Source organism: Centruroides sculpturatus, unplaced genomic scaffold (genome assembly GCF_000671375.1).
Source record: "Centruroides sculpturatus isolate CEXI.00-Female unplaced genomic scaffold, Cexi_2.0 scaffold40, whole genome shotgun sequence".
NCBI lineage: Eukaryota > Metazoa > Arthropoda > Arachnida > Scorpiones > Buthidae > Centruroides > Centruroides sculpturatus.
The window spans coordinates 542,276-566,799 of NW_019384602.1; the positions used below are offsets into that span (position 1 = coordinate 542,276).

The 24,524-nt window shown below is 31.0% G+C and overlaps 2 protein-coding genes across 9 annotated transcripts in view; one reads left to right on the forward strand and one right to left on the reverse strand.

Annotated features, from left to right (window-relative positions):
* Positions 1–13,634, forward strand: part of LOC111625033 (myb-like protein X) — a 41,270-nt gene extending 27,636 nt beyond the window's left edge. For 4 of the 8 annotated variants that reach the window (XM_023368039.1, XM_023368041.1, XM_023368043.1 and 1 more), the window contains exons 3-10: positions 1,082–1,294; positions 1,464–1,627; positions 5,860–6,062; positions 9,971–10,151; positions 10,524–10,637; positions 11,983–12,509; positions 12,581–12,846; positions 12,961–13,634. In XM_023368039.1, the coding sequence (XP_023223807.1) occupies positions 1,082–1,294; positions 1,464–1,627; positions 5,860–6,062; positions 9,971–10,151; positions 10,524–10,637; positions 11,983–12,509; positions 12,581–12,846; positions 12,961–12,974 (1,682 nt within the window). In that variant the 3' untranslated portion in view covers positions 12,975–13,634. Of the gene's footprint in view, positions 1–1,078; positions 1,295–1,463; positions 1,628–5,859; positions 6,063–9,970; positions 10,152–10,523; positions 10,638–11,982; positions 12,510–12,580; positions 12,847–12,960 lie in introns of all 8 variants that reach the window. The other 4 variants (XM_023368038.1, XM_023368040.1, XM_023368042.1 and 1 more) reach the window with 1 other exon arrangement.
* A 498-nt stretch (positions 13,635–14,132) lies between these two features.
* Positions 14,133–24,524, reverse strand: part of LOC111625067 (activating signal cointegrator 1 complex subunit 3-like) — a 121,085-nt gene continuing 110,693 nt past the window's right edge. Inside the window, exons 34-39 of the mRNA XM_023368097.1 lie at positions 22,602–22,770; positions 22,295–22,446; positions 21,959–22,103; positions 19,228–19,333; positions 18,929–19,161; positions 14,133–15,223 (exon numbers count right to left, since the gene is read on the reverse strand). Of these exons, the coding sequence (XP_023223865.1) occupies positions 15,068–15,223; positions 18,929–19,161; positions 19,228–19,333; positions 21,959–22,103; positions 22,295–22,446; positions 22,602–22,770 (961 nt within the window). The 3' untranslated portion in view covers positions 14,133–15,067. The remainder of the gene's footprint in view (positions 15,224–18,928; positions 19,162–19,227; positions 19,334–21,958; positions 22,104–22,294; positions 22,447–22,601; positions 22,771–24,524) is intronic.

Below are 24,524 nucleotides of genomic sequence, written 5' to 3' on the forward strand. Positions count from 1 at the left end.
AAAAATTATATCTATGAAAAGTGAGGAATGTACACAGATTTACTAAAGTAAACAAATTGTTTTTTCTATAACATTATTTTTATTGCTATTAAATAATATGCCAGATTTATGAATTAATATCTTCTCTTCTAAAGCTACTATGAAGCTGAATGAAAACTATCATTACAGAAAAATTAGCTTCTTATTTTCATTTTTCATATAATGTTTTAAGAGTTATCTCTTAAAACATTATCTTATCTACCTAAATTCTTTCATCATTTCTTATTTTTATAGAGTTCAGTATTTTCATGTTAAACACTAAAAATTATGTATGTTGTTTTCGAAACCGTGTTTTGCGAATATATTGGACTTCGAACTCGCATTTGAGTTATAAATAAACACTTGACTGATGAGGGGCTTTATGCCCGAAATGTGCTGTTGTCACGTATCAACTAAAATAATGGAAATAAAGCCAAGTGTTTATTTATAACTCAAATGTGAGTTCGAAGTCCACTAAAAATTATAATTCACAAATAAAAGACATGAATTTGAATCTTGATTCTTATCTCCACACATTTCTAACTTTAATTATTCTAAATGATTAATTATTTTAGTCATCAACTGATGGCTGCTTGTATTCCTATAATATCAAGTTTTCTTATAACTTAATTATTTAATATCTAATAAATAAATATAATTTATATATTTTATCTAAATTGATCTTTAATGAATTGTGATGGTATTCTGTTATAAACCATTAAAATAATTTTTATTGATTTATTTGGGGCCATTGTTGAAGGTTAAGCAAACTATTTGCTGTATATGGTATGGATACTATAGATGAAATAGGCTTTGTCTGTTTTATATCAACTGAAGAAAATAAATTTTTCAATTTTTTTTAATCTTAAGTTTTTATATTTAGAAATGTACTTTAATAATTAAAACATCAATAATAATTGTAATAGCGGTTATAGAGCCTTACATTCTGTAATGGTGATCATATAACTGATATAGTAAATATAACATACTTGTGATGTAATTGTAAAATTTTTGATATTGTCTATGTAATATAATAAATAAATTTTTTATAAATTGGTAGCAGCATCAACGAAAGATGTACCGTCTCGACCACGTAGCTCAATGTCTGCAACTTCGGAACAATCAATAGCATCTAGCCAAGCATCGGTAACGAGTGTAAAAATGAGAACTGGTCCAAAACGACAGCGACCAGTAAGTATTGGAGGCGTTCCTTCTGTTCTTTTGCCAAATGTGGATCAGCAACAAAATCGAAAAGGACGAAGTATAGAAAGAAAAGGTAAATTTTCATTGTTTAGAAGAAATGTTATAAATAATAATAATTTTAGATTACATACTTTTCCATATGAAATATCTGAAGTATTTTAAATTCATCAATTGCATATTGTATTATTTTATATTATAAATTACATATTAATTATTTTGACATATATTTAATGTTCTTATAGCTATTACTCCAAATGCAAAGCACATTCGTGCTAAAAGCTGTGAAAAAACAGATGAAAATAAATCTCAGACACCTGTAATTCGAAAACCGGCAGCCAGTCAAAAAGTTTCAAAAGTGAAACAGGTTTCTGCTGATACTAATGTAGCTCAAAACAATCAAACTGTAGTAAGTATCTAATAATTCTGTTAAGGATATATATTCTGTTGTTCACAATGCTTCAAAAAATTTTTTTTTAAATTTGGTGTGTTGTATACAGTTACAAAGACCTATTGATTTCACATCAGTAATTCATGTTAACAAACATTGGTGAAGCCTCAGTTGCAACTTGTTCAAATTCATTTGTGTTGATTAAATAAGCTTATTTAAATTTTTGAAGCAATTTGTATAATCAGAGTTATAAACATAATCTACTAATTGTTTTATTATTATTAAAACAATTAATAGATTATAATTCTGATTTTATTATTATCAATATTAGTCTGTTGTGACTATAGTCTATTAATAGGATTTATACTGATTTAACTTGTGGATTAAATTAGAGAGATTGAATAAGTCTATTGGTTCAAAAGAAGAAACTTTCAGGTGCAAATAAAGAAAGTTTGTTTATTTTTTTTGAACCAATAGACTAATTCAATCTCTAATTTCATCCTCAAATTGAATCAGTATAATAAATCCTATTAATAGATTATATAGTCACAATAGACTAATATCAATAAAATAATATTTAAAGGACTAGAAGCATTAAGTAATGAATTACTAATTGGTTTGTTTAAATATATTGCAATAAATATTTTTTAAGTGAAAAATTAAAATATATTAAAAATAAGAATATGTACATTCAGGAAAGTTATCACATGCAATTTTTGGTAGGGGAAAAATTAATATAAAACTAATAAAAACTGTTTGATCTTTTTATAGTATATATTAAGTAACAGGGACTTGAATTTACTTGCAAATTTCCTAGACTTCTGAAATTTTGAGAAATTCTGACTTGAATCTGACTTGAAAAAGTTTACTTGCAAGTAATCTTTGACTTACAATATTTCCCAACAGCATAAGTTTAAGGATTTCTCAATTTACTCACTATAATCAATATACTAAATGTACTTGACTGATTTTTCACTGTCAGCAGTAACAGCAGTTGACAATGTCCAAACACATACAGGTTGTTAGATTATGTGAATAATTGGGAATTGGGCTAACTTTTGAGTAATTCAAATGATAGTTTTTGCAATTTTTTTTTTATTTAGATGACTTTTTGGACTACTAATTTTTCTCTGATGAATAGTTTAATTATCTAAATTTAATGAAATTACTGATAGGTGAAAGTTTATTAACAGTAAGTGTACTATTAGATGTAGATAACATTAAGCAGAATAAGTAGACAAACAGAATTTTGACTGTAATCTTATGATGATTTAATCAAGTTATTTTTGTTTTATTAAGTAACTAGCTGATGAGCCCAGCTTTGCCCGGGAAAAAGTAACAATAGCAAAGATTAAGATTATTACATTATAGCCAATCTTACCCTTTTTCTCAGAATGCAAGAATTAGGTTGCCCTGTTTCCAGACTAATTAGAAAATTTTTAGATGGGTCTAAAATTATTTTTGATTTCTCGCAAAAATGCAAAAAACCACATCTGCGCCTGTAAATCTTGCACATCGGTTTCTCTTAACACTTCAATTGTTACTTAATCACTTTCATTGTTAACACCCTCTTCCCGCGGGGGGAATTTCGAAAAATTCCTTCTTAGTGTATGTTCTCATGATGCACCCTAACTATGTACTGTACCAAATTTCAACCTTTACCGTGTACAAAATTTCAAACTCCTAACCGGTTGAGCTCTACGCTTATTATTATTATTATTATTATTATTATTCAGAGTGGCTATTTCAAAGTGCAATTTTGGCAACTAAAAATAATATTGTCGACGATATCTACTTTAATATTCAAAAGAAAATTCAGAACTGGCAAGAGCTCCTCCTCTTTCAAGTTTGGGCATTGTATAAAATATAAATCAAATCAACTTTTAATTAATAAATACACTAAGTACACTTTACACAATTTTCACACTTTATTTTCGATTTATATTCAGTCATGTATCACTTTGACTACTCACACTTCACTTTGTTTTTATTCACTCACTACACTACTTTGGAATTTTCACTACTTTTCCAGTTCTTCCCTTTGTCGCTGATAAAAAAACTGACGTTTGAACCCACGACGGATCTTGCTTTATATACCCCCACCAATGGGTAGTCCCACCCATACAAAAAAGGCTTCGAATGGTCCAGAATGTTCCAGAACATTCCACAACAATCGAGAGTGTTCTGGAATGATGTGGGATGTTCCCGAACATTCCAGACCATCCCAAAACATTCTGGAATGTTGTGGGATTCTCTCGAATACTCTCAAATGTTCTGGACTGTTCTAGAAATTTGTAGAGGGTGAAACTTCCAGCCCTTATAGCTTCAACAGCACATCCTTCAGATAAAAACGGGAACCTTCTTCATGGATGGGGGATAAAGGGCTACCACACCATATAACTCCCTTGATCTTACTGGGACTTGTTTTTGAGTTTTAGTGGCACGCACATTGTACACTTACCTTTATTATATATATTGATTAAAGGTATTTAACACACAACAAATGACCTCTAGGAATGGATTAACTTGCTGAATTGACACAGCAAAATAAGTAGCAGGAATGAAAAATAAATGAAAAATAATTTAAGACATTTTACAATTAATACTTGTAAATTTAAAAATTTGTAAAAATGTAAAGAAATTAAAAGCTTAAGTGAATTTGAAATCATGATTAATAAATGTACTGTAACAACCACATCATGCTTGTCATGCTTTATCATTGAGCATACTTCAAATGAGAGCATTTAATGCAGAGAAGTGGAGAAAGTGCTCTCGATGAAGCTACTTGAAAGAGGATAATCTAAAAACCTTGATGAAAGTCACCTTAAATGGCTCATCAGTTTTTCAGTTTCCAAATGCAAAGCTGTTGAAGCACTTGAATGTATGACAGAGAAAAAGATTTTTTTTAATCTTATAACATTCTCCTCTGTTATATTTTAAATTAAAATTTATATTGTTGTAAGTAGCAATTTGAATCAAACTTAATTATAAATATGCATTTAATTATATGAAATCAAAGACTGTCAGAAAAGAAACTTAAAATTTGTATGACTTGCATTCCTACAGTATTATCCACAAGTCAAATGACTCAGAATATATTAGGTCTAGCACAAGCCTTGAATAATATATACTGTGTATGCGTGATATGTCATTAGTGATATTAATTTTAATATGTGGTGTTTTATGAAATTTAGCAAATATCTCTGTGTTGAAATAAGAGCATATTGTTAAGCAATGAGTGCAATCATAACTTTTAAACTGAGTAATTTATATTTTCCAATTTTGCTTATTGTTTAAGGATTTAGTGTAACATGGAAACATAATATCTGATTAAAGGCTTGGTAGCATTTGTTGATGTTGGTAGTTTGTTGATGGTTAAATTGCAAGTTGCCAGATAAATGATTGTTCCCTAAATCATTTATCTGGGTTTTTGTGATTTATTTTCTTACCAAAACTTCAATCGGATGTAATGTTTTTGTGCTCTATATATTTCTATGTGAGATACTAAAAATATTCAAGAAGAATATAAAAAATAATTGTTCTATTTGTTAAACTTTAACAGTTTAATAATGGGTTTTTTCCAGCCATTAAACATAGGTAAATTACTTTCATTGGTTATCTTCTCCTCTTTTTTTAAATGCTAAATTTTTGAGAAGTGAAATGAAATATATAAGGATACAAGAAAAGATTCATTTGTGGAAACTTAGATGTAGTTTTCACAAATTAATTTCTAGCTTGTAAATTTGCATCTGTCTTGCTTATAAATTTATATTAATCATAATGTATATGTAATTAAAAATAAATTGTTAAATATATTGAAAATAATAGTTTTTATCACTTTATTAGTCTTGGATATTTATTAAGAGATAAAGCGCTTAGATATATAAATAATAATATAAATAGAAATATAAATAATAAATTAAGTTAGTATTTTTTTTTTTAGTCAAATATATTTTTATGAAATATCTTTGCAAGGTGGCTTCAAAAAACAAGAAATAATTTTCCATAAGGGCTGTGAAAGGGTTTTAATTGATTTGAATAGAAGATATTTATTTTAAATACCAATAAATAGCTGAAATTTTAAGTCGTTAATTAATTTTTTTATCAAAAAAGACAATATAATTAATGATTTAAAATAATTTATATTGAAATTAAGGTATTAATAGTCCAACTTACCATTAATAATCACTATTCTGAAATAATAATTTCTGTCAATTATCTAAACTCATAAAATTTAAATTGTTAAATAGCAACCAGAAGCTGAAGATTTGCAAAAATCTGAAAATAATAAAGAAAATACTCCAGAAACTGCATCCAGTCCATTATCTCATACGAAATCACGAATTACTTCAGAAGAAGAAGCTAAAGCAGCTATAGCAGAAAAACGACGCATTGCTCGTGAACAAGCTGAAAGAGAAGCAGAATTGGAAAGACAAAGACTTGAAAAAATCAGGTAAAAAACTAGATATTTGTTTTTGGTTAATGTTTTTAATTTGAATATATGGTAGAATCCACTTACTATAATCAATCTGGTACTTGCCAATATAGATAACATTAAGCAGAGTAAGTAAATATAATTACAATTTGTAAAAATTCTGGTTTTATCGAGACTGATATCCAATGGAAATGCTGAAGAAATTAAAAAATGTATAGCTTGAAGATTTATTAATTAATAGAAATTTATTTATTGTTGTTTTTTTTTATGGTTTTTATAGTACTTTCTACAGTATATCTAGCATGTAGTTGAAGTAACAAATGCCAACAATTTCAACTATTGTGAATACAGTAGAGCATTGATTATCCAAATACTGATCAACTGAAACATCGGTTAACCGAAAGTGATCCAGTTGGCAAATGACCACATGACCAGACGACAGACAAAATTATCACACAATCAATGTTTTAACAAGATTATGTCAATATGCACAAGCATGGAATTTACCAGATCCCTAGTATCATATTGAAATATCTGTAAACACATTCTTTAGTATAGTGGATAACTATCTTTGTAAATGTAGCTTTATAGAATATTCAGCTGCTGGACATTGTTTGCTCAACTTTCTGTAGTTCAAAAGACTATACACCATTCCAAAATTAAAACCAGAGTAGTAGGAAGGACATGTAGTACCATGTCTATACTGACATTTTAATACACATGAATTTCTGAGCAGCGTGAAGAGCAAACAAGACTACGTTAACTCAACTTTGTGCCTATTTTAGTTGTAAATCAGTATTGTCATTTGTTATTACAGATGATTATTTTATATAAATCACATATATATGTAGTATATAACAATGTAGTATATTGAGGTAAACTATATTTTTAGTAACATTTAAGGCCATATTTGGAATAGACTTATCATGTGTAATGTGAGAACATATTCATAAAATTAGATAACTGAAAATCATAGATCCTCCCATAATGAAACATCCCAGTATACAGAAACATTTAATTTGCTTAGTTTGTGAAATTAATTCCAATAATTAAAAATTGCCATTTTAAATAGAAATAATCACTCCAATTTTGAATTTATCAACAGTGTTCTGTCAAATTTTGAACAAGAATAATTGAAGCTTTAATTTTCTAAGAAGTGATTTAATTACAAATACATGTTAATTTTTATGATTAATGCAAGCTGTCTATGCCACATTTCAAGTAGAATAGATAATAAAGACTAATTACTAGAGCCAAAAGTTTTTGCCAGTTTTTGGGCTAAATCACCAATTATTTATTTCAAAAACGAGTTAAAACAAATTACACTTAGATATTCAAATAATCCTCGCTTAAACTATGACATCAATCACTTAATATCTATGAATATAATGAGAATGAACGTCCAATGTCGACTGCAACTAAAGGAGTGTATTCGCTATTAACTTTATCACTTAAATTCATATCAAAAGATGTAAATTTGATAAGATCAGGATTGCTTGACAAAACATTTTCCAATTTTTGAGAAAATATAGGATAACCAGAAACAATTTCTTTTGCATTTTCAATTAGTTCGACTTGTTTAGTTATGCTGAGTCCTTGTTCTTCCAGTGATATTATATTTGATAGCTTGACGAGATTACGGAGATCAAATAATTCTTTCTTGAGGTTAACTTTCTTCTCTTGCAATAGTTTCACCAAAACATTTCTAGCATTTGAATGAGATTTTTGTTTATACAGTAGAACCTCGATTATCCGGACTAATTAGGGATGAAGGTAGTCCGGATAAGGAAAAATTCGGATAATCGAAACAAATACTTTAATTTGTCTTTTAATGATAATATAGCACGTTTTCTTTTCGATGACATATCGGTAATATTAAAAGTAAATACTGTATTCAAATTTTCAAGAAACAAATGTTTGTATTGAGTTTGGACTACTACTGACCAGCGCTAACAGACTACCTATTGTTTAAAATGCCTTCTGGTGGCGCAAGAAGACGGATTTTATAAAATAAAAAGCAGTTGAAACTGCATTTTTATGAATAAAAATTTGACAAACTATTTATCGTTTTATGATGAGTAAAATTTTTTCGTCATGTTCGCGACTTTTAAGTAATGCATAAACCTTCGAAACGCAAGGCCCTTCGGACCGGCAGGCATAGGCGGTGGCCCACGTTGCCCATGCCTTACACTGCCCTTGGTCATAGAAATGATGTAATTTGAATATAAATTATTTATAAATAAGTATGTCAAGTTATATTTTTGTTATGATGTAAAGTATATTTAAGAGTTTATGACCACTGTGCTGGATGAGACGTTGTTGAAACAAAAAAAGTTATGCATTCCATCACGTACATAAACAGTATCGTAATTCGCCAAGTGCAAATCAGCAAATTCGTAAAATTTTTGTTTATTTTGAACAATCTGGATAATCAAAAATCCGGATAATAGAGGTCCAGATAATCGAGGTTCTACTGTAGTTCAAAATGAAGCACTCGACAGTATCAAAATTATCAACATAGTACTTTGCAGCGATTAACCAAGACCTGCCGCGAGTGAAAATTGGTTCTGGAGGTAGATTACTAACTCCAGTTGCATTCTTAAAATAATTTTGTCTTTCTCTTAACTTCACAAAAAACTTCTTCATTTCTGATATAAGCAAATTTGTTAATTTGTACTCATTCTGAATCCTAAATGCAACGTTATGCAAGGTGTGAGCGAAACATGTGACGTGATGTACATTTGGAAAAATCAATGAATGTTTCTTAATCTCACTTACTGCCTTCGTCATGTATTTTGCTCAATCTGTCACTATTAACTTCAGTTTTGAATATTTTAAATCATTTGGCCACAATTTTCTAGACATGTTGAGTATACATTCTTGTATTATAATGTTGTCAACTGTTGAGTGAAATGTCACATCAATTAACATTGATTTTGCTTTCTCGTCATTCAATTTTCCTACAAGCATGTTGACCACTTTACATTGCACTTTGTCACTAGTTTTGTCAACAATGAAATAGACATCATGTCCATTAATTTTGTCCTTAATTTTTTGTTACTGAGTTGGAGATAGTTTTTTGATCTGCCCGCAGTGCTAAAAAAAGTAACACAATGAGACTTCAAATAAAATCGTATTTCAGCTAAATTACGAGCACAATCGTGAACAGCAGCATCAATTTCAATAAAATAAACGTTTCATTAAAAAAACTAATTACAATAAAAAAAATACCTGGAACAGTTTTGATTGGCTTCTTCATATATTTCTCGAGAAACAATCTCAGTTTTTTGTTATTTAATTTTTCAAGTGGAATATCTGCATTGGTGAATGCTTCAACCATTTCTTTATCAAAATTGCTTCCATTTTCAAACAACAGTGTTTGTGACTGTATCATGTTATGTTTCTTGTGTTTTGCACTATTGAGATGTTCTGAAAGTCGTTTCTTAATTGTATCATGTTCATAGTTGACGTATGTAGAGCACTTAACACAGAGAATTGTTTTTTTGTATGGCAAAATATATTGCCACCTAATTCCTTAATCACGGAATCAATTTTAAACTCAGTTGACTGTTTTCTAGACATTTTTGCACAAAGCATATGGGAAACTGACGATTTTGCCACCTATCACCAAATTTGCCAGTTAGGATGAAAATTGGCGATTTTCGCCAAAAAATCTTAGTGATATTGAGACCGGATTTTTAAATTAGTACTAATTGAAAGATGCTCATTCCAGGCAAATATATCTGAGAAATTCGCAAAAAGCAAAAATTTTCAGCTCTACTAATTACATTACACTTTGTTGTTCAAAATATATTTTAGTTGTTGCCCATCATTCTCAATTAGCTATATTTTAAATTTCTTTTTCTGTTTACATCTTGGAAATGTTTTGTTATTTTAATAAAATTTTTAATATAAATTACATTTAGACAAGAAGAAGAAGAATTAAAAAGAAAAGAGGAGGAAGAACAGAAGAGATTTGAAGAAGAACAGATCAAATTAGCAGAAATACATAGACTTCAAGAAGAGGAAAAATTAAGAAAAGCTATTGAAGAACAGGAACAGCGTGAAAAAGAAGAAAGAGAACGACAGGAAGAAGAAATGAGATTGGTAACTATAAATATTTTTGTATTTTATTAGTGAGAAACAGAAATTCTATCATTTCATTATCATTCTTAATAATTTTATTAATTTTGACATTGAAACAACTTTGGTTGTTCTATTAAAAATTGTTAGTTAGATAAAGTATAAACATCCTAATTATTTTCTGATAGAAATAATAAACTGTATAATTTCATATAACTGGACTTAACTAAAGTGATGTTATGGATATTGTCAGATAATTCAAATTGCAGTTGAAGAATAAGAATTTATAACCAGTTGATTAGAATCGGATAACAAATTATTTGTTAAATTATTTTTAAAAGTTTGTACCTAAATAATTATTTAATTTTAATATTTATTTATTACAAAATTTTTTAGAGACTTGAAAAAGAGGAAATGGAACGAAAAGCTAGAGAAGAAGCAGAAAGACAACGATTAGAATTAGAAGAACGCCTGAAAAAAGAAGAGGCTGAGAGAGCTGAAAGAAAAAGGGTCTTTATTTATTTTGATTTTTCTAAATAATAATAATTTTTCAATAAATTATTTTTAGTTTTTTGCTAAAATTATTTCACTCGCATAATTTTGTATTAGATCAAAACACTCATTTTTAATTTAACTCTTTAAATTAAAATTAAAAGGTTTTGTATCCTTATTATATATACAGTATATTCATTTTGCACTTACTTGGCTCTGTTATAACAATTTGGGATTTTTCTGTATTCATGGATGTTGGTGTGTGGGTGTGGGTGGTATGATTTTGTTCTCTTTGAAACTTAATAACATCTGTTTTTTTTTATTGAAAATTTCTGAAATTTTGCAGAAAGATTTGTGTATTAGGGGATTGATGCTATTGGATTTTGGTGGTTAAAGGTTGAAGAGGTGGGAGCTAGTGTATCACATCTTGAGTGGGGTTGGACTTAATGAAGATTTCACTTGTTATTAGCATTTACAATTTTTTATAAAACTTGTCCCTACATTCAAATTAAGCTTTTTGCCATTTTATAATAATTAATTATATAAAAAGTTTAACAAAATCTCGTAACAGATGGCATCATAAGCAATTTTAAATTTTGCCAGGTTTTTAATATAAATGTGATTTGTAAATTTTAGTTTTAATTGTATGTAGTATTTTAATAAATTATGAAAGAATTAAACTCTTGGGATGAGAACTGAATTTAATCAAAGTTAATCTTCTGAGCTCTAACAAATTATTTCATTCTTTTACATCTGGAACACATTTGTTCAATTGTCTTTTTTATTATGTACTCAAAATATTATTCTGTGTTCAAATTAAACACTATATTATGCCAAAGAGTCATCAATTACCAAATCCATACAATTGCATCTCAGAATTTTGATTTTATTTTGTGCCAATTGTTCAGTAATGAGTTTTGTAATATGTATTTATACATTGTCATTTCTGGAGACAATATTTGCTTGAAAGCACTCATGTTGTTATGTTCTGCGATTCTTCATTTTGGATACCTTAATGGTGTGGTTATGTTTATAGTTTTATACATGTATACGACAACTTATATATCATTCATCTGTTGCATTGGAGGATTTTCTTTCTAAATCTTTTTGCAAATGTATTTTTGTTTCAGTGTAAGCCATTATTGACTAACTGGCATTATTACTTTAACCTCAAACTGTTCAGTACAGATTCTACTTGTTCAGTGGTGGATCTTCCATTTATTCTTCAACATAGTATGCAACAGTTTATTTTAAGTCACAATGTATTTTAAGTTAAAATATATTTAAACAATATGGTATCATATTTGTCAGTTTTCAGTTTAAATCATGCTATTTTATACTTTTTTTTTTCTTTCTTTAACAGCGAGTGGAACAGATAATGAGTAGAACCAGAAAGATAGGTGCTCCATCTGAAGCTAAAGAAACTTCTCAGACAAACAAACTTTCTTCTCCTGAAGAAGAAGAAGAAGAAGAAGAAGAAAAACCTCTCCCTGCTAGTAGTCAAGAAACTACAGTAGGAGATAATCTAGAGGTTAAATCAAGTGATAATTCCAGTGCACAATCTTCTATACAGTCGGATATTATAGATGCATTTGTGCCAAGTAACGTTTCTTCTTTAAACGGTGGGATACAAGAAGAATTTAAAATTTTCAATCCATTTGTCGAACAGTCATTTTCTCAAGGAAACTATTTGTTTAACGGCGAAAAGACTATCGACAATAATGAAAAAGAGAATCATCTCAATACGTCGGAATTTTCTATGAAAGAAAGTGATTCCGGTGTAATTCTAACTGACAATTCTCCAAATAGGACTACTAAATTAGATGCTGTTTCTCAGCCTAACGGATACAACCACCAAGATGAAGATAAAAGTTTCACAGATAGCATTAGGTAATTAAAATGAATTGAATATGTTTCACATCTATAGACTTTTTAAAATAATAATTAACCATTTTATTTAGTCCGGAAGAAAAGTCTGAAGTATCCGTCGACGTACTGCTTGACTTCGGAACCATTCCCTCTTCTTCCGAATTACAAAGTACGGCTCCGAATTCGATTCCGACGACAGAATTCGATCAGTTAATAGACATTAGCATTGACACATCTAACCAGAGTGAAGCAAATCTTGTACATAAATCAGACGAAGTAAATATAAACAGAATTCCGGGAAACCCATTTATTGCATTTGAAGATAGCATTCCAAGAAAACAAGAAAATTCATTAACAGGTATTTTAAAAATAATTTTTTCAGACTAATCATTTTCTTGATCTTTCTAAAGTTATTCACTAATTTGATTAATCATTTTGTACAAATATTTTTCTTTTTTTTACATTTTTCTAGATTTGCTTTCATAACAGTAAATAAGTAAACTGGAAAAAAAAAATAAATTGGAAAGTGACTCTTATTTGAAAAAAAGGAGAGACTTTAATGATGCTTCCATGGTATTTGTTAAAAAAAAAAAACACTTCTATTTGGATGGAAAAGAATATTTGCAATAGAAAAATCGAATAATTGTAGATAATAGCTAAAATTCTCTTCATCATCAATTCCATAAATACGAAGACAGTTTGTCATACAAATTGTCCGTAATCAATGTCAGTGCGTGATCATTTTTTATGCATGTTGCATGCCAAACAAAGCTGCTTCTTTGTTTTAAATTTAGCTATGGCAGTAATGTTGCAATAATTAAAACATTTTAAACTAGAATATATGTATATATATAGGATACTCTTATGTATAACGATTATTATTATAATTATAATTATTATTATTATTCGGAATTCTTGAATGTAAATTATTATAGGAAATTTATTGGTATTATTGTCGTTATCTTAATAAACAATTTTACGCATTGCATTCAACCGTTAAATCTCACCAGGCTTATAGGAATAACATGGTCGTAAATATCTTACTAAAGCTCCGGCCGAAGAGACGGTGTATGTTCTGACCACATCCAGACATCATAACGGAATTTATGGTCTTTTGTGTATAGAAAATAAAAACTCTGGAATGACTTTTATGTGAATGGAGATTCTTTATTCGTGTACGTTTAGTTAGATTAACCTTAAATAACCCACTAATTTATCAGACAGCATACATTTAGAAATACATTTGATTTGAGAAATTATTATTTCAAATGCATCGCAAATGTCAAAATTAGAGAATTGCAAACATTGTAATTTTCTAATTTAGGTAATATTAATGTTTTGTAAACATATTTTATTTACCTCAAATGCTGTTAGTTTTATTAAACCTTTAATTCAGAAATTTTTAATTTACTAACAAAATTTTTTAAAAGTGTTAACCTTACAATTATTAATTTACATTATGAAAAAGTTAGTTAATTAATTAATTATTAAACTTTTTAAAATATGTCGATTTTAAATAAACAAACATTCAAATTGATTTAATTTTCACTAAATAATATAAACTGTTGTCTTCTTTTTCTACACTAAATTTTAAAAAGACTACAAAGATGCTAATTATTTTTTATTGCAGTTATTTTGAATATTTTTATGAAATAACCAAGGCACTAACAAAGAATTGATGAGTCATAACCCAAATAACTTTATTCTTTTGCATTTCTACAAATTCTGTCTAATTGTCAATTTCTCTATCTTTTTCCAGCCCAAAAATCCCGGAGTTATGTATTATATAAATAATTAATACTTTATAATACCATTTAGCTTGTTTTTTAAATCCTATCACAATTGATTTTGTAAGAAATTTGCAAACCAATGAATTGCCAAGCTTGGCTTTCTTGTTTCTTTCTTGTGAGAATGGTGCCAAATATAGCATATCCATTTTTATAAACTAAAATTTTTAATTGGGAAAATATCTTTTGGTTGGACGCAAAAACAAACACGCACGATAATTTGAAACGTTTATTTCAAGTACATATCCGAAGGTTTATCTCGTTAGCAAAACGTATATTATGAGACTATGGCAGAACTGGCAATCTTTTTACCTTGGTGAGGCAAAGACGTCAGGTGCCAGTTTTATCTTGTTATGTCTGTGCCTAATTTTCTAAGATTAGAATAACCTATTCTGTATTTAGTCTAATCCAACCTAATATTTCTAGTTTTTAAAAATCTTTAAAGTAACAAATATATCATAATATTTTCACCAAAAAAAATATATAGCTTAGAATTATCACGATGCTGTAACACAAAATCTCCACTATGATGGATAAAAACAAAATGAAGAGAATATTTTGCAAAAGTAATATTAAAGTACTTGTCAATTATGCTATGGTATCTGAAATGATATTTGTACCCGTTGCAATTAGAGATGCCGTCCCACTGGAATTTTCAACCAAAACTAGGATGTTCTTAAAATGCGATCGGTATATCTGTTGCTTTGCAACATGTGTTGAGATGTTTAGTCACCAAACTTTTTTATCCAAAATTTATTTACTCTGTAAGTATACATATACACCTTAATTTGCCTATTCGGAATACCCGATCCGAAAGGGCAGAGCACCAGGAGGTTCCGTCGCCTTCAGGCACACTTCATACTGTTGGTCCAGACCCAGATAACAGTCACTCATCAGAAACAGTGTATAGACATACCTCCCCGCCTTCTCTGGAGTGTAGAACACCAACTGAAAGGGAGAAAACAAACGTTAATGCACAAAACTGTTTGGAATAATAGTTAAATAGAAGTTTTGGTGATATTGTTAAAGTGTTTTAGTACTATGTATTTTTTCAGACTGGAATGTAACATCGCCAATAAGATATTGAAGACATCAAATGCAAATTAAAAAATTTTAATGTCTTCACACATCCTTCACGACCACGGAAGCAGAGGCTCTTCACTGTTTACAAATGTGTAAATTAATTTTTTGGTTTAGGATAAAATGACATGGATTAACTTTATGCAGCACTGTGAAATACAGTCGACCCCCCCATAACACTGGTTCCTATAGTTCAAATTCTTATATCACAGCAAGAAAATAGCGATCGTATTCATACAAACATACTAAAAAAAACTCCTATAATTTGGTAAAACGTCATCACTGACTTGTGTCGCAGACAATAGGACAATGTCTGCTATTGGTTGAATCTAGACCAATAGCAGACATTGCACAAACCGTTGAGTTTAAACGAGCAGTGGACCTTCTAAAAACCATTTATTATTTAACGTCCATAAAAATTATATTTATATTAATGATGTCTCCAAAGTTCAGCGAATGTTTTGCAAAAACAATAATTTTGTCAGGAAGCACACAAGTGCCATTCAATGACAAGCTCCACAACGAAAACAAGCTTAAGCAATGGCGTAGTTGAACGGTGCACACTCAGTAAGTAATCCTACAATTTTTGTTTATAGCATAGTTTATATTGATTATTCCCAAAAAATTATACGTATTTTGGAAATGTTGAGTCGAATTAGTCTAGAATCGATTAATTTTATGGAAGAAAACCTTTCAAACAGCCGTAGTCCGTAAACTGCATACATACCGGGCTGCGATTGGCTGGACTCATAAAAACCGGGATGTATCTACCAAGTTATTAGGGGATTGACTGTATGTATAAATTTTTAAATTTTGTTTACTTGTGTATAATGGAGAAAATGTTCTGATAATCTGTGAAAAAAGTACTTACTACACTATATTTTGGTATGCTGATATTCTGCATTGCATGATACACATTAAACTTTTATCTAAGCTTATTTTTGCAAGAAAATTGTCACTTTTGCCCTGGCTAGCTATGGCTGCATTTATGCAGCCATGAGGTCCTGCACCTACAGAAATGATCTCCCCATTTTCTCTCTAGTTTCCTTCTCACTTCTGCATGAATGCAAGGCCAACAAATTTTACGTGTCTGTGGGAAGTGCCACACACAATTGAATTATGGATTCACGTACAAAAACAAAAATTTCTTTCCTTTTATTTATGGCCACCTGGGGTGTACACTTTTTTTTTGATGGATCAAACTTTGGAGGACATGGGGAAACTAGAGCATTTCTTGCACAAAAACAGTTTTCCTTTTCCACTTAAACTGCGTTGCAAGTACAAATTCCAATCCCTTTTGCCAAAATGCAGCCTAACAGAAAAAAAATTTTCCTCTCTAGTTCTACTGTTCTACTTAAACTTCCAAGGTTCCTTCCTTTTTATGTATGGAATTTTTCTGTAATCGATTTAAAGAAATTTCCTGCAAGTAAAAAAGTCGTAGAAATGTTTTGAAATAGAGATTTTCCAAAGACTATAATCTCAAAAAGTTACAACACAATGGGTGCGTTGTTTTACTCCTCCATGTAACTCCACGCAAGCAACATCCGTTTAAAAATTCTCGTGGAATGTATTCCTAAATTCCAGTCAAAGTGCACCCTGTCGAATGGCAAAAATGGCCACTTTTAGCAGTAGTTTTTAGTGGAAAGCAACATGGCATCCTCCATGGCTCAGATAGTTTTGTTTTGGGGTCCATTATGTGGTTTTATGAATGAAAATTTAGAAGTTGTGAAAGCACAAGTTAGTGCACGTGGTGATGTAAGTGTCTTTTCGAATTTTTTTCGTTGCTATTTTGAATGCTATTTCAACAAATAATCCATTTTATGGTTACATTTTACAATTGGGACCCTTCTTTTGCCTTTAAAAGCTCATATTTTAGAATCATAGATTCCTCCATCATGATATTATCGATAGAAAGATGGCGGCACCCGCACTTTCTTTCACCATCGTTCCTAAATGCCTACAAACAGCAGCACACTCCCATAGTAGTGGAGATGCAGAGCGACCATTATTAATGAACGCACCCAATGTCAAATTAGCATCAATTGCCATTTTTTTGCTTTCACCACAAATTTAATGTAACTAAACTTTGAGATTTTTTTTGTTGATTAAATTACAAATTTTTATGCTGCTTTTTTTAATATTTGCCAGAATGTCTCCTCCTGTGCAAAATTATTACAACCTATTTTATAATCACAATTATTTCCTGTTTTCTACATCCAAACAAATGAAATGGACCATGCCACAGAATCTGTCCTTTATAAAACCATTTAGGTTTTGGAATTACTGTATTTCTAGAAAACGCGTGTCAAGCCGTCTAAATTATTTGCATTTCATTTAAAGGAGTCTCTTAAATTTCAACTCTATCTTCATTTTTATAAATATAAGCATAATGACATTGTCCTCAATTTTCTATTATCATCAAAAAATTACCAAAATAGTAGTGTGTGATTTAATTTTCTACTCTCCTCTAAAGTGAAATTGCAACACCATGAATCTAGCCACATGCACATTGCAGAACCGGTAGAGGTGACAGAGATATGCAACAGACAGCTGTTTACTTGGTAACGAATATGGTTCACAGAGGCAGCGAGCCAATTAATGATTGCACAGGGTATTCCTTACCGAGCTGCATCCACTGTGACCCCACAGGTGTTCAATGGGATTTGTAGAGGCTGCCAGTTAAGGAAGAACGTCAATTCTGTTTGGACTGGTGCGAGTTTGCTGTGAAATGTGCAGTGTGCAGCCTACACTGGTGGCTGAACCAAGGGCACTACTGATACCATCCAACAATCAAACATGATGGCCAGTGTGTCACTTGGTGAAAAGGATTGGCACGTAATATTCCCTGGGATACTGCCACGGCCATCATTCCCCCACAGACAGAAGTGAGATTCATCCATAAGCAATACTCGATGCCATTTGTGATCCGGTTGTGGCGACGACAATACCACGCTAGGCATGCAACTCTTTATTGGGCAGTTAATGGCATCCTGGTTGCTGTGTATGCAGTCCAACTTCATGCAACCTGTTGTGAACAGTTTGGGTGGAATGACCTATTGGTGGTGACAGGCAGCAGTGATGAACGGGTCCCAACAGGTCATTTGGCAAATCTACACAAGTGTGCTGGTGTGATCCACAACTTTTTTGGCATATTTGCAGATGGTCCTGTGACACATTGCAACTACACACATCAAACAAACCAAGGTTACCTTGGTTTGTTTGATGTGCACAGTTGCCACATGGATTGTACACAGCTCTGAGTTATGGTCTTGTTAACTGGTGGTATTTGGCTTGCCATCAAATCTGAGGCATTTTCTATGCTTCTACCAAAGTTCAACTGATGCATATTTCTGTCATCTCTACTGATCCTGCAATTTGCAAGTGATGCTGCAATTTCACTTTTGATGATTCTCTGCTCTGTATGCACTAAGAGGGCCCTTATTAGTGTCTGTGGCAGGGTTCTCTCATCCTGAGATACTACCATGGACAAATGTAGTCATCGCATTAATTGAGGACCACTCATGTATTTAATTGGGAGAAAAATTGGTGTTAATTATTCAAACAATCGCTCACCTGGTGACGAGACTGTGTTCCGACGTATCCAATTCTCTTCATGGCAATCAGATCTCGTTTTTCAACATCACCCAAAATCAGAAACCATCCCTCTTCCTTTTGTTTTGGAAATTTGGGTGCCAAAGCTTTAGTCTCTCCTTTCTTTCTTCTATTTTCCCTCTCCAGTTTGACCATCAGAACATATTCCTTGTCCACCTGAACTTCGATCCACTGGGATTCGGATCTGGTACCTGCTGTGGAAAGAAACACAAACTTAGATTGTATTATGGTTCTGACTGAAGTTAAAATCAACACCTTACCAACTTGTCCCATGAACAGTTTCCTTTCTTTTTCCGAATCTTCGCAAAATCCCTTAAGAGCCAAGGACACATTAATTACTGGAAGTTTCATCAAAGTGTCATAAATCTGAAAGCAAACATTTTAATGGTTTTTCTTAATACAGTACACAAAACATGGTTAAGATTTTGAAAAATAATACTTTAGACATTTAAAAATTTTAGTAAAGTTTAAAAAAAACAAAGCAAATAAATCGAAAATTTTGTAGGAGCCATCGTATGATACTATTGAATGAATTGAACCAGAGCTTTCATTTTATTTGTTAGATTTTGCTTTACGGCAATGGTGGTATTCACAATTTGTACCTTTTCCAGCTATGTTGGCTTTTGCCATTTTCTTAACAGTTGCAGTCATTGTTTTTCCCCCATCTTGTTTTTGTTAGTACCAAATCTATAGCAAAAGACAGTAGAGAGGTTGAGGTGCAAGTTCAAACGTTACTTGTACATGGCAATCAGAAGTACACTGTTTACATTTTAACTCCAAAAAAAAATCATTGTGGTGCATGTTCACAACATCACATGACTCAGTGAGCGTTGTGCATTGACTCACAGGAAATTCATTGAAAAAATGGCAGATACATTTAACATCGACGGTAAATAAACAAATTAAACTACTTTAAAGTATTTATAGGATGTTTAATAACACTAAATAATTATTTTTAATTAGCGTGGTGTCTCCTACCATACGATTGGACGAGTCTAGGACTACCTCATTTTGTCGAGGGAAGTAGTGTAAATTCGAAAGCAGCTTGAAAAATTAATTTTCAGAAAATTTACAAATGTATTATGCTGTTGATGGTAGAATATGCTGTGGAAGAACAAACTTCCCTTAAGATAAGCTATTATGAAGGCAAATATATGTAAATTCTATAGGCACTTCACATCACTTGCTAAAAAATTGAATAATTAAATAATTTCTGTATTAAAATTGTCTGTTTCTTTACAACATTATTCGTAAATGTTTAAATAATAATTATTTTAATAAAATAGGTCATAATTTTAACTCCAGACACAAAAAAATGAAAAGTTTAAACCGATCTTCTATTCGCCATTATTGACCGTCTAGAATTGCCAGATGGCGACACTCAACTGTCTGCCATTCACGTTTTGGGCTGAATACGATGGCCACAACTTCTCTAGTATCTCCACAGTGGGCTTCTTCGGAATGGTGTTGGTCAGGAGCCAAAACCGAGATGCCACAATTTTGTTACAGCTAGATTAAATTATATTTGAGAAATCTTGTCAGATAATTACAATGCCATGCCCACTATTACATTATCAATTTGGAGTAGACTTTTTCTAGAATTTCAAATTAACGCAGCTTGACTGCTCATTAATTAAAAAGTAACTTCAATGCCACTAGAAAAATAACCTGGCAATTTAAGCCAAAGTTGGTTCCAGACAATATACACAAAAAAATTAATTTGTAGAAAGATAGTGGTGTAATTGTGAAAAGAATTTTGTGGCCCTGTGATGTTGACCCTTATTCTAAGCCACAGAATTAATTCATATGCTGCCAAAAGTAGCCTTTTATGCAAAATTTTAATTTGAAACATTATAAATTGCAGACAAGTCAATTTATTTTAATAGAGTAACTTGATGGTAGTTGATGGAAACCATTCTTCTCCTTTTGGTGTTCCCAGAAATGTAATTTGTGTATTATATGTTAATTAAACGGGGTTCAAAGGAAAGCCCATTCACCCTATAACCTAAACCGTTGTTGTGCCATGAAAGTAGTTAGTAACTTTGTGGGCTAATGGCATACAAAATTAACTCAAAAATTAATGGAGTTTGGACTTTTTTTGCCTAACTCCATTAATCTTTGAGTTAATTTTCTCCAGTTTCATATTTTGCCACATGGGATGCTAAAATCACATTTATCGTTCAAGGTCACTTCTGTGGTCTTCAGTAGTAATGTGGTTTGGAAGTTATAAGGGTGAATGGACTTTCCTGTGTATACATATATACAAGAGATTATTGAAAAGCAAAAAAATATATGCAGTTCCTTTAATGGAAATATGATCTAAAACAGTGTTTCTCAACCTCTAATGAATCATCGCCCCCTTCAACGTAGTATCGCCCCCTTCACTTCAAAATTCCGATGCCGAGGGCCAAGGCTAACGCCAAATTCATACTGCATTGAATAGACTAGTGACTAGTTTAATGTTGTTTTTTTAATTATTATACGATATAACGAATAAAATATCTAATTATTCTTAATATAATGTTTTACTATATCGCCCAGAAAATTATTTTTCGACCCCCAAAATATAAGTTGTTACTAATCGTCCCCTCAACATGGAAAAATGCCCACATGGGGGCGATATCGACCCCGTTGAGAAACACTGATCTAAAATGTTCTGTAAAATTTATGCAAATATTTTACCAAACATTTTAGATCATATTTACACAGTACAGTAGTCTAAAATTTAGACTACTGTAATTATTATTAAATAAGATGACAGAGATTTGAAGAGAAATTAGCATTTGTTTTCCAACTTGTGTTAAAAAAGTTTGGCTTTTCTATCATGGACCTCTAAAATCATGAGTCTGATATGTCTGGGCAAGATTGCCAGATCTAACCTGGGTCCTTCTAGTAGACAGGCCAAAACTATTTCGGATGTTGGTTGGCAACAAAATTGCTTGCTGATTATTGTCCAAATATCTACTTCTAACACCATTGTTTTATTATTACCTGTTCGATTTGATTCTCCTCTAACTCTTTCCTTAATATACAAGCGAGAGTTTCGTATTCTCCTCTGACGTAGGCAATCAGTTCAGGAAGGCATTCAACAGAAGAAACTTCGTGGTGCCCGGTGATGGTATTTGGGTATATTTTACTGAAAAGACAAATTAAAATTATTAATATTTATGAAATCCTATGTTGACAAAGTTCAAAACTACGAAGTAACTTCAAAATTGGTAGTAAAATAATAAAGGCATTATATAGGTCTAGCATATTATGTGTATTTGATTAGCAATCTTCCAGAAACCATTTTAATCTAAAATTTATTGGAAAAATATAAATTACCCAAAGCAGTAGAGATTTGTACTATTGATGTGAGGTAGTGTGAGTAAAGTACTATCATTATGCCATCTTCCCTGAAGAGTCATCTGTAACAGAATCATTGTCTGGAGCGAAGTTGGAAGCCATCCTTGGTCAGAAGAAATGTCAATCATAGACTATGACAAAAAAATAATATACACAAAAATTAAAAAGTGTTTGAATTTTGCCAACGCGCAATATTTACTTCCCACTTTCTGGTAACGGAATTGATTAATTAAACAATAAACTGTGTTGGTGAATCATGTTTATTAATTTTACTTTCAATACTTACCTGTAAAATTCTAATAGCTTGATCCAGAACAGATTTTAAATCTGTTAGATAGTCTGAACAGGGTAACTGCAGACGACCGAAGTGCGCCTGGAACAGTAGGTGAGCTTTAGTGTGAGGACTGTCGAACGTGTATTTGTCCACTTCTAACGGACAATTGCTGGCCAAATCACTACAAAATAAAATTTTCTATTCAAATAACTTTTGGAAAAGGAAATGCATAATGTCATATTAGCATCTTAGTATTATTACTCTAATTTTAAATAATACAAACAAAAATTTTATTTTCGGATAAAGGCATTTAATATTTATATGAAATACAGTCGACCCCCCTATAATTACGGTCCCTATAGTTACGATTCCTATAAAACTACGAAAAAATTGCTACCGGTATCCGTAAAAAATAGTAAAAGTTCCCTATAAACACCTCAAACGTCATCGGGAAGCCGAACTACTTTCCCGCCGTCCGTAGCGCCACGCTACGGAGAGATTTCTATCGTCTGGACAGTATTATATAAATTATATATAAATTAGGTACTGTACATATAATTATATATTAATTATATATAAATTAGGTACTGTATATATAATTATATATTAACTTATTGTAACTTTGTTATAATTAAATATATAATTTCCGCCGTCTAGCGTGGCGCCACGCTACGGAGATTTTTACGCTAACTATCGTCTGTCAGTATGTAAATTAGGTACCGTAAGTCTAATACAGTACTGTAATTTTATACATTTCTTGTGAAAGAAACATTTCTTATTCAACGGCGATTAAAATTATTTATATTAATGATGTCTCCGAAGTTCTACGAAGTTTTCACAGAAAAATAAGTTGTTAGAAATCGGCCGCTCTTTGCTGAGCTGTTCCGCGACGAAAACAATGTTGAGCAATGGCAATGTCGAATGGTGACACTCGGTAAGTAATCCTACAATTTTTTGTTTATAGCGTAGTTTATACGGATTATTCCCAAAAAATATATACGTATTTTGGAAATGTTGAGTCGGATTAGTCTAGAATCGATTAATTTTATGGAAGAAAATCTTTCAAACAGCCGTAGTCCGTAAACTTGACACGTGTCGGGTTGTGATTGGAAGGATTCGTAAGAAAGCGGATTCCTAGAGAATGGAACGTATCTGTATCTTATAGGGGGTCGACTGTATTAATTAATCAAAATGAGATTTTATAGAATAATGTTTTATTCTATAAAATATGCACCAAATATTCACAAAAAATGAGTATATCAAAATTTAGTTTAAAATTTCATCACAAACACTTGACCAACTGTAAGAGACCTTGTTGCTGAGTGCATAATTGAGATAAAATTAATAAATAAATAAAAATTCTGTTGAACCACATCATAAACTTTCACAAATGCTTACACAATTATCAATGTGGAGTTATCCATGAACAGAAATATAGTTTCGTTTCCACAATTTTGTCAACTATTTCACTTGTGGAAATGTCACTTCAATTGTTATGAATCTTCAATGGGTATGTTCGATAAGAAAACAGATTTATTTTTCATATATTGATGGATTGTTAATGCTTATAAATGGTACTTGTCACCAATACTAAGACGAGTTGGATTGTATAGTCATAAAATTGTCAAAGATTCGACCTTGCATTCGTGTTATACCCACCGATAACACCAGATTACGGCATGCTTATAGCATTTTTGAGATACGCATTAAATTAGAATGGCCATCTTATTCTAATATCAAAAACTATATTGGGATTTATGAAAGAGAAAGCAGCAGAAAAAAGTTGCTTAAAAATCAATTTTCAGTTTTTTAATATTACTTCACATGTACTCAGTTACGATATTTCTTAATTCTTAATTATCGGTTATCCCAAAAGTCTCTTTCACTTAAATTAGTACGAGAAAGGCCTCAGTTGTACAACATATAATTGCTTCC